The sequence below is a fragment of the Bos indicus genome, chromosome 5 (genome assembly GCF_029378745.1).
Source record: "Bos indicus isolate NIAB-ARS_2022 breed Sahiwal x Tharparkar chromosome 5, NIAB-ARS_B.indTharparkar_mat_pri_1.0, whole genome shotgun sequence".
Lineage (NCBI taxonomy): Eukaryota > Metazoa > Chordata > Mammalia > Artiodactyla > Bovidae > Bos > Bos indicus.
This window is the reverse complement of record NC_091764.1, coordinates 103,598,998-103,613,633: the sequence shown is the minus strand read 5'-3', so window position 1 is coordinate 103,613,633 and position 14,636 is coordinate 103,598,998. Positions and strand designations below refer to the sequence as shown.

At 40.7% G+C, this 14,636-nt stretch overlaps 2 protein-coding genes and 1 long non-coding RNA gene across 4 annotated transcripts in view; 2 read left to right on the top strand and 1 right to left on the bottom strand.

Moving 5' to 3' along the window:
- The window catches only part of LOC109558319 (antigen WC1.1-like), a 168,969-nt gene that overhangs the window by 52,568 nt on the left and 101,765 nt on the right, over positions 1–14,636 (top strand).
- The window catches only part of LOC139182970 (uncharacterized), a 57,291-nt gene that overhangs the window by 21,259 nt on the left and 21,396 nt on the right, over positions 1–14,636 (bottom strand). The window lies entirely within an intron of this gene.
- The window catches only part of LOC139182963 (antigen WC1.1-like), a 41,099-nt gene that overhangs the window by 20,778 nt on the left and 5,685 nt on the right, over positions 1–14,636 (top strand). For both annotated transcript variants that reach the window (XM_070788647.1, XM_070788648.1), the window contains exons 5-9: positions 5,556–5,648; positions 5,725–6,039; positions 7,399–7,713; positions 14,145–14,186; positions 14,275–14,589. In XM_070788647.1, coding sequence (XP_070644748.1) covers positions 5,556–5,648; positions 5,725–6,039; positions 7,399–7,713; positions 14,145–14,186; positions 14,275–14,589 — 1,080 coding nt within the window. The remainder of the gene's footprint in view (positions 1–5,555; positions 5,649–5,724; positions 6,040–7,398; positions 7,714–14,144; positions 14,187–14,274; positions 14,590–14,636) is intronic.

The window sequence follows — 14,636 nt, the reverse complement described above, 5'->3', positions numbered from 1 at the left end:
TATACATTTTTGAGCTGAAGCTCCGATACTCTGTCACCTTATGTGAAGAGCTGAGTCATTTGAAAAGACCCTGATGCTTGGAAAGATTGAAGGCAGGAGAAGAAGGGGACAACAGAAGATGAGATAGTTGGATGGCATCACTGACTCAATGGACATGAGTTTGGGTAAATGCTGGGAGTTGGTGATGGATAGGGAAGCCTGGCGTGCTGCAGTCCATGGGGTTGCAAAGAGTCAGACATGACTGAGTGACTGAACAACAACATAAATTTTGAATCATCTTGTCATGTTTCACACACACAAAAGCATCAGGGAATTTTATTGAGGTTAGCTTTAATCTGTATATAAATTTGAGAATGATTTATTTTGACAACATTGAGTTTCCCAAATCATTGGCAAAATATATCCCTTCATTCAGTTTGGTCTTGAATTACTCTCAGATGTTTTGCACATCTTTACCTAGGTTTTCTCCTAGGCATTTTATAGGTTTGATGTTACTAGTATTTCCTTTAGTGAAGGTTCTAGGAGTGAATTCTCTCTGAACTTTATCTGGATTCCCCAAATGTTAGGTTAGTATTTTGCTTTAATCCTTCTTTTTTTCTTTCTTTTCTCTCCCTCTCTCTCTCACTCTAGTTTTCTCTCTCTTTCTCTGTCTTGTTTTAGCTTTCCCTGTCTCTTCTCCTTTGTCCCTCTCCTGCCCCATTTTCCGCCTGAGTATGTAAAATCTTTCTGGATTAAGTTGCAGACAGGATGCTCCTTTATCCCTCCCCCTCCCCAACAACAACAACAAAAAACTTCAGGGAATTTCCTTACATAACCACAGTTCAATCAAACCTTTAGAGATATTAGCCCCAGATAACATCTAAGTGCAACCACATGAGAGACCCCAAAGATAGAACTGCCAAGTTGAGTCTTACCTAAATTACTGACCAGGAAATTATAATCAAAATTAAAAAAAAAAATTCCTTCAACTACTAAGTTTGGAGGGAAACTTTGTTATACAGTATTGTTAACCAGGTACTTACCATGTAACTAGCTTTTCTATATAGAGGAATATTTATCCTCTCATCTTCCATTTTACTATTTCTACTTTATATTGATCTAATGTGCTGATAGACTCATTCTCTAGTTCTTAATTTCAGCTGTTAACTTTTTCAGCTGTAGAATTTTCATTTGTTTTTGTTATCATTTCTCTGCCAAGACACACATCTTATTAATTAATTCTTTGAGGACTTTAATCATGGCTATTTAAATTCTCTGTCAGACTATAAAACTCTTAGAGGAAAACATAGGCAGAAGATTCTTTGACATAAATTGCAATAAGATCTTTTTTGACCAACCTTCTAGATTGAAGAAAATAAAAACAAAAATAAACAAATAGGACCCGATTAAACTTAAAAGGTTTTGTATAGCAAAGGAAACCATAAACAGAACAAAAAGACAACTGTCAGAATGGGAGAAAATATTTGCAACTAAAATGAAACAACTAACAAGTGACCGATCTTCAAAATGCACAAACAACTCAATATCAACAAACCAAACAACCCACTTGAAAAATGGGAAGAAGACCTAAACAGACATTTCTCCAGACATACAGATGGCTAACAAGTACATGAAAAGATGTTCAATATCACTAATTACTAGAGAGATGCAAAACTGCAGTCAGGTATTACTTCACACCAGTCAGAATGTCTATCATTAAAAAAATCTACAAACAATAAATGTTGGAGAGAATGTGCAGAAAAGGGAATCCTCCTACATATGGGTATGTAAATTAGCACAACTACTATGGAGAACAGTCTGGAGCTTCCTCAAAAAACTAAAAATAGAATTATCATATGACTCAGCAATCCCACTCCTGGGCACATACCTGGAGAGAATCATCATTCAGAAAGACACATTCATCCTAATGTTCACTGCAGCACTATTTACAACAGCCAGGACACAGAAGGAACCTAAATGTCCCTCACAGGAGGAATGGATAGAGAAGATGTTGTACATATATAAAATGGAATATTACTCAGCCATAAAAGAATAAAGTTGTGAAATTTTCAGAGACATGGATAGACCTAGAGATTGTTATGTTTGGTTTAGTTCAGTTCAGTCACTCGTCATGTCCAACTCTTTGCGACCCCATTGACTGTAGCACAAGAGGGCTCCCTGTCCATCACCAACTCCCAGAGATTACTCAAACTCATATTCGCTGAGTTGGTGACGCCATCCAACCATCTCATCCTCTGTCATCCCCTTCTCCTCTCACCTTCAATCTTTCCCAGCATAAGGGTCTTTTCAAATAAGTCAGTTCTTCACATCATCAGGTGGCCAAAGTATGGAGATTCACCTTCAGCATCAGTCCTTCCAATGAACATTCAGGACTAATTTCCTTTAGGATGGACTGGTTGGATATCCTTGCAGTGCAAGGGACTCTCAAGAGTCTTCTCCAACACCACAGTTCAAAAGCATCGATTCTTTGGTGCTCAGCTTTCTTTATAGTCCAACTCTCATATCCATACATGACTATTGGAAAAACCATAGCCTTGACTAGATAGACCTTTGTTGTGAAAGTAATGTCTCTGCTTTTTAATATGCTGTCTAGGTTGGTCATAACTTTTCTTCCAAGGAGTAAGCATCTTTTAATTTCATGACTGCAGTCACCATCTACAGCGATTTTGGAGCTCAAAAAAATAAAGTCAGCCACTGTTTCCACTGTTTCCCCATCTCTTTGCCATGAAGTGATGGGACTGGATGCCATGATCTTTTTTTTGTGTGTGTGTGAATGTTGAGCTTTAAGCCAACTTTTTTAACTCTCCTCTTTCACTTTCACAAAGAGGCTCTTTAGTTCCTCTTCACTTTCTGCCATAAGGGTGGTGTCATCTCCATATCTGAGGTTACTGATATTTCTCCCAACAATCTTGATTCCAGCTTGTGCTTCATCCAGCCCAGCGTTTCTCATAATGTACTCTGCATCTAAGTTAAATAAGCAGGGTGACAATATACAGCCTTGACATACTCCTTTTCCTGTTTGGAGCCAGTCTGTTGTTCCATGTCCAGCTCTAACTGTTGCTTCCTGACCTGCATACAGATTTCTCAAGAGGCAGGTCAGATGGTCTGGTATTCCCATCTCTTTTAGAATTTTCCACAGTTTATTGTAATGCACACAGTCAAAGGCTTTGGCACAGCCAATAAAGCATAAGTAGATGTTTTTCTGGAACTCTCTTGCTTTTTCAATGATCCAGCGGATGTTGGCAATTTGATGTCTGGTTCCTCTGCCTTTTCTAAAACCAGCTTGAACATCTGGAAGTTCATGGTTCGCGTGTTGAAGCATGGCTTGGAGAATTTTGAGCATTACTTTGCTAGTGAGATGAGTGAAATTGTGTGGTAGTTGAGCATTCTTTGGCATTGTCTTTCTTTGGGATTGGAATGAAAAGTGACCTTTTCCAGTCCTGTGGCCACTGCTGAGTTTTCCAAATTTGCTGGCATATTGAGTGCAGCACTTTCACAGCATCATCTTTTAGGATTTGAAATAGGATTGTTAAGTAGAATGAAGTAAATCAGAAAGAGAAAAACAAATACTGTATAACATCACTTACATGTGAAATCTAGAAAAATGGTAGAGATGAACTTACTGCAAAGCAGAAATAGAGACACTAACCTAGAGAACATCATATGGATACTAAGAGGGGAAATGAAGAGTGGGATGAATTGGGACGTTGAGATTGACGTATATGACATATAGACACTATTGATGTGCTGTGCTGTGCACTTAGTCATATCCGACTCTTTGCAACCTCGTGACTGTAGCCCGCCAGGCTCCTCTGTCCATGGGGATTCTCCAGGAAAGAACTGTGGAGTGGGTTGCCATACCCTCTTCCAGGGGATCTTCCCAACCCAAGGATCTCTTGCATTGCAGGCGGATTCTTTACTGCCTCAGCCACCAGACTCAGAAGCTCTACACTACTGATACTAAGTATAAAATAGATATTGCCTGGAGAATCCCATAGATATGGAGCCTGATGGGCTACAATCCATAGTGTCACAGAGTCAGACTGAAGTGACTTAGCATGCACACACACATAAATTTTGCCAACAAAGATCTATCTAGTCAAGGCTATGGTTTTTCCAGTGATCATGTATGGATGTGAGAATTGGACTATAAAGAAAGCTGAGCACCAAAGAATTGATGCTTTTGAACTGTGGTGTTGGAGAAGATGCTAGAGAGTCCCTTGGACTGCAAAGAGATCCAACCAGTCCATCCTAAAGGAAATCAGTCTTGGGTGTTCACTGGAAGGACTGATGTTGAAGCTGAAGCTCCAATACTTTGGCCTCCTGATGCGAAGAGCTGACTCATTGGTAAAGACACTGATGCTGGGAAAGATTGAGGGCAGAAGGAGAAGGGGATGACAGAGGATGAGATGGTTGGATGGCATCATCGACTCGATGGACGTGGGTTTGGGTGGACTCTGGGAGTTGGTGATAGACAGGGAGGCCTGGCGTGCTGTGATGCATGGGGTCACAAAGAGTCAGACACTACTGAGCTACTGAACTGAACACATAAAATAGATAAATAATAATGTATTGTATAGCACAGGGAATTCTACTCAGTGCTCTGTGGTGATGTAAATAGGAAGTAAATCCAAGAAAGAGGGGATATATATTTATATATATGTGTCATTGTTGTTTGGTCGCTGAGTTGCATCTGACTCTTTTGTGACCATGGACTGTAGCCTGAGACACTCCTTTGTCCATAGGATTTCCCAGGCAAGAATACTGAAGTGGGCTGCCATTTCTTTCCCCAGAGGATCTTCCCAACCAGGGATGGAACCCCAGTCTCCTATTGGGCAGGCAGATTTTTTTTACCACTGAGTCACCTAGGAAACCCTTACATGTATATATAACGTATTGAATTTGCTGTAGAGCAGAAGCTACCACAATATTGTAAAGCAATTATGCTCAAATAAAAACCAATAAAAATAAATAAAATAAACTCTCTGTCAGGTAACTCTAAGAGCCAAATACCCTGGGAAATTTTTTTAATGTTTTTTTTTCCTCTTGTTTTCCATGAGATCTCTTTTATATAAGTGTTTTTAAAAATCACAAACATTGTAGATAAAAAATTGTACAAATCCTTCAGAAAGGATTTTGTTTTGCTTACTCTATTTAGGGGTAGATTAAGGATAGAGCAACTTATTTAATTCATTCTTAGGGCAAAGCTCGGCTTAAAACAGGAATCGTGGCATTGTCAGGACCAGGGCTGTTCATAGAGAAAGGGAACACTAAGATTATGGTAACTTTACTGGTATGTTACAGCTTTCATCTCAGCTCCATCACTAGGTCATTACTATTATTATTATTATTTTATTTTGAATTTTTTACTTTGTATTGGGTTTAGCCGATTAACAGTGTTGTTACCGTTTCAGGTGAACAGGCAGGGACTCAGCCATACATATACATGTATCCATTTCCCCCCAAACTCCCCTCCCCTCCTAAAAATTATTTTGCTTAACTGAGTTTCCTGCTCTTCAACCCTCCCAACCCTCTAATCATCGCTCTTTTTTCAGGAAACCACACCCAGATGCTGCCCCAGTGCAATAACTCTGTGTCTGAACAAGCAGGGTCTGCAGCCTCAGAGGAGAGCGCCCCCTACTGCTCAGGTGAGAGTTCCACAGGACAGAAGACCCTATTCATTCCCCAGGTCAATGCCTCATTGTTCCATTTCTCTCTCCTCAGACAGTAGACAGCTCCGCCTGGTGGATGGGGGCGGTCCCTGCGCCGGGAGAGTGGAGATCCTTGACCAGGGCTCTTTGGGCACCATCTGTGATGACTACTGGGACCTGGACGATGCCCACGTGGTGTGCAGGCAGCTGGGCTGTGGAGAAGCCCTCAATGCCACGGGGTCTGCTCACTTCGGGGCAGGATCAGGGCCAATCTGGCTGGACGACCTGAACTGCACAGGAAAGGAGTCCCACGTGTGGAGGTGCCCTTCCCGGGGGTGGGGGCGGCACGACTGCAGACACAAGGAGGATGCTGGGGTCATCTGCTCAGGTCAGCACTCCACACTGTCCACAGGCTAGGGGAGGGGAGGGCCCAGGAGGACCGGGGTCTGAACCCTGAGGGAGAGATGCTGAAAGGACCAGAGAAGGAGGCTTCCTCACATGGAGCCTGTCTTTGCAGCAGACGTGAAGAGGAGGTGCTTTCACTGCCTCCTGCAGCAGCTGAGATTCTGGTCCTTTCTCCTCAGTAGTGTTTGCTGGCAGAGCCTTTTCTGTTTTCCTTGAAATCAGGGCTCACTCTTCTGGTACATATGGTAGAGAAGTCTTAAAGCCAAGGTCTAGTTTTTTTTGTTTTGTAACAAATTATCACATAGTTAATGGTTTAAAAGAACACATGTACTTCCTTACACTTCTGTAGCTTAGATGTCCAGCAGGAATCTCACAGGATGGGGATCAAGGTTTCAGTAGGGTCACATCACCTCTGAGCCTCTGGGGAAGAATCTGTTTCTTGTCTTTTCAAGCTTCTAAAAACTGCCTGCCTGCCTTCGTTCATTACCCCCTTCTGTTCATCATCAGACCAGCAACGCTCCACCTCTCTAATTGTTATACATATTCACATCTCCCTCTAACCAGAACGAGGAAAAGTATTCCACTCTAAAGAATAGAGAGTCTAAGATTGTGATTAGACTGTGCTCAGGTGAGAGAAGGCAATGGCAACCCACTCCAGTACTCTTGCCTGGAAAATCCCATGGATGGAGGAGCCTGGTAGGCTGCAGTGCATGGGGTCCCTAGGAGTCAGACACGACTGAGTGACTTCACTTTCATGCACTGGAGAAGGAAATGGCAACCCATTCCAGTATTCTTGCCTGGAGAATCCCAGGGATGGAGGAGCCTGGTGGGCTCCTGTGGGCTCTGTGGTGGGCTCTGTGGTTGCACAGAGTCAGACACGACTGAAGTGACTTAGCAGCAGCAGGTGGTTAATCCATCATATTTCAGGGTAATCTCAAGGTCCTTAGCTTAATCACATCTGTAAAGTTCCCTTTGCCAGATAAGGAAACAGTCACAGATCCATTATTCTATCTGCCTCCACACTGTCCACATCACATCCCTTTCATATACTCTTTTAGATGTTTTGTCAGGAAGCAGGAGTCAGCTCCCTCTCCCTGCAGGTGTCCAGGTTGGTCTTTCTCTCAGTTCATATCCACTACATCATTGTGGTAGAAATATTTAGAAAGACAGACACAAATGGACAAAGTCAGGTGAAAAGGAGACAAGTTTCACTCTGGTCATCTAATGGATTTGCTTCCTCAGCTGGGTCAGAGATGAGTGTTCACATTTTGGGGGAGAGAGGAAAACCCAGAGCACTGAGTGGGGTGCTCACGGTGTCCTGTCTCCTCTCTTCCAATCTTAGAGTTCCTGGCCCTCAGGATGGTCAGCGAGGACCAGCAGTGTGCTGGGTGGCTGGAAGTTTTCTACAACGGGACCTGGGGCAGTGTCTGCCGCAGCCCCATGGAAGACATCACTGTGTCCATGATCTGCAGTCAGCTTGGCTGTGGGGACAGTGGAAGTCTCAACACCTCTGTTGGTCTCAGGGAAGGTTCTAGACCACGGTGGGTAGATTTAATTCAGTGTCGGAAAACGGATACCTCTCTCTGGCAGTGTCCTTCTGGCCCATGGACATACAGTTCCTGCTCTACAAAGGAGGAAGCCTACATCTCGTGTGCAGGTGACTTATGTCTGTTTCTGTGTCTTTCCCAACTCTTTAGGATGTTGTTAGTGAGATTTGATATTTTAAAATCTAAGTAATGGGTTTAAGTTGAGTTTATAAAATGAAGTTTGGATGGAGCTTATTTAATCTACATGTTCCAAACTTGCTTTATTAAAATTTTTTAATTGATATAATTGATACAACATTATATTTTTTGCTGTGTTCAACATAATGCTTATATGTTTGTGTGTATTGATAAATGATCACTACAGTAAGTCTAGTTATATCTATATATATGGGTCCATATATATAGATCCATATATATAGTTAAAATTTTTCCTTCATGATGAGAATGTTTAAGATGTATTTTCTTGCCATCTTTCAAATAGACAATACAGTATTCACTATAGTCACCATGCTGTATGTTATATCTCTTCACCTATTAATTTTATAATTCAAATTTATACCTTTTGATTACCTTTGCTCACACCAAATCCCCCACCTCTGGCAGCCACCAACTACTCAGCATCTCTGAACTTGCTTTTTGTTTTAATATGACACATATAAATGAGATTATATGGTATTTTTCTTTCTCTGTCTGATTTGTTTCACTTAGCATAATGCCCTCGAGGTCCATCCATGTTGTTGAAACTGGCAAGATGTTCTTCTTTTTTATGGGTGGATATAAGTCTATATTTGGAGAAGGTGATGGCACCCCACTCCAGTACTCTTGCCTGGAAAGTCCCATGGATGGAGGACCCTGGTGGGCTGCAGTCCTTGGGGTCGCAAAGAGTCGGACATGACTGAGCATCCCTTTCACTCTTCACTTTCATGCATTGGAGAAGGAAATGGCAATCCACTCTGGTATTCTTGCCTGGAGAATCCCAGGGATGGGGGAGCCTGGTGGGCTGCCATCTATGGGGTTACACAGAGTTGGGCATGACTCAAGCGACTTAGTATAAGTTTATATTACATTTTCTTTATCCATTCATCAGTGAAGACTTACATTGTTTGACTCATATATATTGCTATAAAATACTAAAAGGTAATACTGCTAAAGTGCTGCAGTCAATATGCCAGCAAATTTGGAAGTTTCATCAGTGGCCACAGGACTGGAGAAGGTCAGTTTTCATTTAAATCTCAAAGAAGGGCAATGCCAATGAATGGTCAAACTATCTCACAATTGTGCTCATTTCACATGCTAGCAAGGTTATACTCAAAGTCTTTCAAGCTAGACTTCAGCAGTAAGTGAACGGAGAACTTCCGAGATGTACAAGCTGGGTTTAGAAAAGGCAGAGAAACCAGAGATCAAATTGCCAACATTTGTTGGATCATAAAGTAAGCCAGAGAATTCCAGAAAAACATCTGCTTCATTGACTACATAAAGCCTTTGACCATGTGGATCACAATGAACTGTGGAAAATTCTTAAAGAGATGAGAATACCAGAGCACCTTACCTGCCTCCTGAGAAACCTGTATGCAGATCAAAAAGCAGCAGTTGGAAATGGACATGAAACAACTGCCTGGTTCCAAATTGAGAAAAGAGTTCATCAAGGCTGTATATTGTCACCCTGTTTATTTAACTTGTATGCAGAGAACATCATAGGAAATGCCAGGCTGGATGAATCACAAGCTGGAATCAAGATTGCTGTGAGAAATATCAGCAACCTCAGATATGCAGATGATACCACTCTAATGGCAGAAAGCGAAGAGGAACTAAAAAGCCTCTCATTGAGGGTGAAAGAGGAGAGTGAAAAAGCTGGCTTACAGCTCAACATCTAAAACCTAAGATCATCAGCACTTCATGGCAAAGGGGAGAAAGTGGAAACAGTGACAGATTTTCTTTTCTTGGACTCCCAAATCACTGCTGATGGTGACTGCAGCCATGAGATTAAAAGAGGCTTGCTCCTCTGTGACAAAGCTAGACAGAGTATTAAAAAGCAGAGACATCACTTTGCTGGCAAAGGTCCATATGGTCAAAGCTATATTTTTTCTAGCAGTCAAATCTAGACGTGAGAACCGGTTTATAGAAGAAGCTAAAAAGAGTTGATTCTTTTGAATTGTGGTGCTTGGATGCCACAATTGAATTGAGAATCCTTTGGGCAGCAAGGAGATAAAACCAATCAATCCTAAAGGAAATCAACCCTGAATAGTCATTAGAAGGACTGATGCTGAAGCTGAAGCTCCAATACTTTGGCCATGTGATGAGAAGAGCTGACTTATTGGAAAAGACCCCGATGCTGGGAAAGATTGAAGGCAAAAGAAGAAGGGGGCCACAGAGGATGAGATAGTTAGATAGCATCACCAGTTCAGTGGACATGAATTTGAGCAAACTTTGGGAGTTAGCGAAGGACAGAGGAGCCTGGCATGCTGCAGTCCATGGGGTTGCAAAGAGTCAGACACAGCCTAGCAACTGAACATATGTTGCTGCAATGAACATTGGGTTTTCAAGTTAGTGTTTTTGTTTTCTTCAGATAAATACCCCAAAGTGAAATTCCTAAATCATATTGCAGTTCTATTTTTAATTTTTGATGCACCTCAATACTGTTTCTATAGGGGCTGCATCAACTTACATTCCCTCTAAGTGTGCAAAAGCTTTCCTGTCTCTTCACATTCTCCTCAACTCCTGTTATTTCTTCTTTTTGATAAAAGCCTTTCTAGAGGATATGAGGTCATATCTCATTGTAGTTTTGATTTGTATTTTCTGATGATTAATAGTGTTGAGCACGTTTTCATGTACCTATTGGCAAGTTGTATGTATTCTTTAAAAAAATGTCTATTCAGGTTCTCTGCCCATTTTTAAAAAATCAGACTGTTTTTTGCTACTGAGTTGTGTGAGTTCCTTGTGTATTTTGGATAATAATCCTTACCATAAATATAATATGCAAATATTTTCCCCAATTACACAGGTTGATTTTTCACTTTGTTGATGGTTTCCTTAATTGGGCAGAAGCTTTTTAGCCTTATGTCATCACAACTGCTTGTTTTTACTCTTGTTCCCTTTGCTTTTGGTGTCAGATCCAAAAAGTCATCACAAAGACTGGTGTCAAGGATTTTATTTTCTGTTTTTTCTTGTAGAAATGTTATGGCTTCAGGACTTGTGATCAAGTCTTTAATCTATTTTGAGTTAATTTTTGTGAATGGTGTAAGATAGTGGTCCAGTTTCATTTTTTGCATGTGGCTGTCCATGGTTCCCAATGCCATTTACTGAAAAAACTGTCCTTTTCCCAGTGTATATTCTTGGCTTCTTTGTCAAAAATTAATTGACCATAGAAATGTGGGTTTATTTATGGACTTTCTATTCTATTCCATTGATCTCTGTGTTCATTTTTATACCATCGACATACTGTTTTGATTAATATAGCTTTGTAATATAGTTTGAAATCAAGAAGCACGACACCTCCAGCTTTGTTATTCTTTCTCAAGATTGCTTTGGTATTGGACGTCTTTTGTGGTTCCATGCAAATTTTAGGATTGTTTCTTCAGTATCTGTGAAAATTTCCATTGACATTTTGATAAGGATTGCAGTGAATCTGTAGATTGCTTTGGGTAGTATGGGTATATTAATAATATTAGATCTTCCAATCCATGAGCACAGAATATCTTTCCATTTATTTGAGTCATTTTCAGTATCTTTCATCAATGTGTTTATAGTTTTCAGTGTACATGTCTTTCACCTCCTTGGTTAAATTTATTCCTAGATATTTTATTCATTTTCATGCAAATGTAAATAGAATTGTTTTCTCAGTTTCTCTTATAGCAGTTTGTTGTTACTGTAAAAAAATGCATATGATTTTTGTATACAAATTTTTCTTCTACAACTTTACTGAGTGTATTAGTTCTCATATTTTTGCTGAAGTCTTTAGTTTTTTCTACATGTAATATCATGTAAGGGGATTTCTTTTCTCATGACTCTGATGGTAAAGAATCTGTCTGCAATGCAAGAGACCCGGGTTCAGTCCCTGGGTCGGGAAGATCCCCTGGAGGAAGGAATGGCAACCCACTCCAGTATTCTTGCCTGGAGAATCCCAATGGACAGAGAAGCCTGTCAGGCTGCAGTCCTTGGGGTTGTGAAGAGTCAGACATGACTGAGTCTAACACTTTCACTTTTCAATCTGCATATAGTGTCAGTTTTGCCTCTTCCTTTCAGATTTGGATATCTTGAGTTTCTTTTTATTTCCTGATGGATCTGGATAGGACTACCAAAACTAAGTTGAATAAAAGTGGTGAGAGTAGACATTTTTGTCTTGTGTCTGATTTCAGAGGAAAAGCTTTTGTTTTTTTAGTCAAGTATGATGTTAGCTGTGTACTTTTCATATGGCCTTAATTATGTTGAGATGCAATCTTTTTCTATACCTATTTTATAAAAGAGTTTACTGTAAGTGGATGTTGAATTTGTCAAACACTTTTTCTGCATCCTTTGAGGATATGATTTTTACCTTCATTTTGTTTATTTGGTGTATCACATTGATTAATTTGTGAATGTTGAACTATCCTGTATCCTTGGAACAAATATCACTTGATCATGGTATATGATTCTTTTAGTGTATCGTCAAATTCAGTTTTCTAATATTTTGTGACAATTTTTGCACCTGTACTTATCAGAGTATTAGCCCATAATTTTCTTTTCTCATGGTGTCCTTATGTGGCTTTGGTATCAGACTAATGTTGGCTTCATAAAATGAATTTGGAAGTGTTCTTTTCTTCTGTTTATGGAAGAGTTTGAGAAGGTTCCACCACTAAATACTGTTTGAGATTTCAGCAATAAATTTTGAATGAAATAAATAAATGTTGGAGAAGGCGACAAATAGTCAAACCATAACGCCTTATTCCTTCAACATTTCTCTCTCTGTTTCTCTCTCTCCTTCCCTCCCCCTCCACACACACAAACACACACACCCCATTCAGGTGCACCTTGAAGGGTATGCTGGATGTTGCCTGAAACCCATAGCTAAGAGAATGTGAGATCAGATTCTTAAAAAGCAGAGGCTCACTCCCTTCCTTGCCTCTTTTTGCTCATCTCTTTGTCTTTTTCATTTGAAGGCCAAAGAGGCATTAAACAATGAGACCTTTTATTGATGATATTTTCCCTACAATTAAACCCTGTGAATTGAGATGTGGTAAAGTCTTTGACCATGAAAATGAGCAACCCACTCATAGAGGTCCTGCCATCGTTTTCTCAGAGGTTCTCTGCATAGAGTGGGTAGGAGTTTTGATAGGATGATCTGGAAAGAATATATAAATATTGATAGTTTATGACAGATACTACTTACCCTTCTGTGTTTTTGAATTTATATTTATTTCTCTCAGCTTCAATTCTTTTATGTATATTTTCAGTCTTTTCTTTATTGTTTCTGCATCTTCTCAATACAAATTGTTCTCAGTAGGCTTTTTTTAACTCTGACAAGAATTTCTGGCTTACTCAGTGTGTACATATATGTGTCCATTTATCTTCTCAGAATTCTAAGTTTTTCCTGTATACTTCCTTTTTAAGAGATTCCTAACCAACGCTATGAGCCCAAAGAAACTGCCTGCAATGTGGGAGACCTGGGTTATTCCCTGGGTAGGGAGGATCCAGTGGAGAAGTGAATAGCAATCCACTCCAGTATGTTTGTCTGGAAAATCCTATGGACAGAGGAGCCTGGTGGGCTGCAGTCCATAGGGTCACAAAGAGTTGGACATGACTGAGTGACTAACACATACACACACACATAACCAACACTACATTGTGGAGCAATTATCTTCCAATTAAAAATAAATTCAGAAAAGAGAGTTTCCTTTTACAACAGTAGTCTTCACTTGCCCACTTGTCACACTGAATAATAGGTAAGAGTAGTTTATAATCTATCTAATAATTTTCCATTAAAATTATGTACATGAGATTTTGAATATAAATTGACTGTGCTTCTGGACTGATATTTTTAATATGAACTATTATCATAGACTGTTACCATTAATTTATATTTGGTTTACTATTTCACTGATTAGTATGAATTTAAACAAAGGAATTTTATTTCACTGAATTTTATTTGTCTATTCATTCATATAATAAATATTTATCAAGCCCCTCTCTAGGTACTTCAAAATGGTTTTCCATAGATATTTGTTGAATGAGTGCATACAATGTGCAGGCACTCTCCTAATAGCACAAACACGGCATATATAAGATATATAAGGTCCTTCTTCTAATGGAACTTTCATTCAGAGGGGAGTGTGTACATTCGTAGATGTCTGTGTTTATATTTGCTGTGGGGTGTGAAGACTGATAAACAAGTAAATATTTAAAGATATTTCAGCTGGTGATCAGATGCAGTGAATGTTTCAGTCCAGGAGATAATGAGCCTGTTTTCACATGTAATTTGCACTGAGCCATGGGTCTTAGATAATCTTATGTGGAGACAGGAACACCCTCAGCTATTTCTGATCCACTATTTCCCTTTTGTTTGCAGGAAGAAGACCCAAGAGCTGTCCAACTGCTGCCCCCTGCACAGGTACGCTGGCCCCGCCCCATTGTGTGTGGCTCCCAGGGGGTCCTTCCTCTCACCAGGGGAGTCACAGGAGGGGCTGCTGCCTTTTCAGACAGAGAGAAGCTCCGGCTCAGAGGAGGACACAGCAAGTGCTCAGGGCGGGTGGAGGTGTGGCATAGTGGCTCCTGGGGCACCGTGTGCGATGACTCCTGGAGCCTGGCAGAGGCTGAGGTGGTGTGTCAGCAGCTGGGCTGTGGCCAGGCCCTGGAAGCCCTGAGATCTGCAGCATTTGGCCCTGGGAATGGGAGCATCTGGCTGGATGAGGTGCGGTGTGGGGGCCGGGAGTCCTCCCTGTGGGACTGTGCTGCGGAGCCCTGGGGGCAGACTGACTGCAAGCACGAGGAGGATGCTGGTGTGAGGTGCTCTGGTGAGTGAGGGGCTCAGGGTCCACCCTGGGTGAGCTGGGGGCAGCGC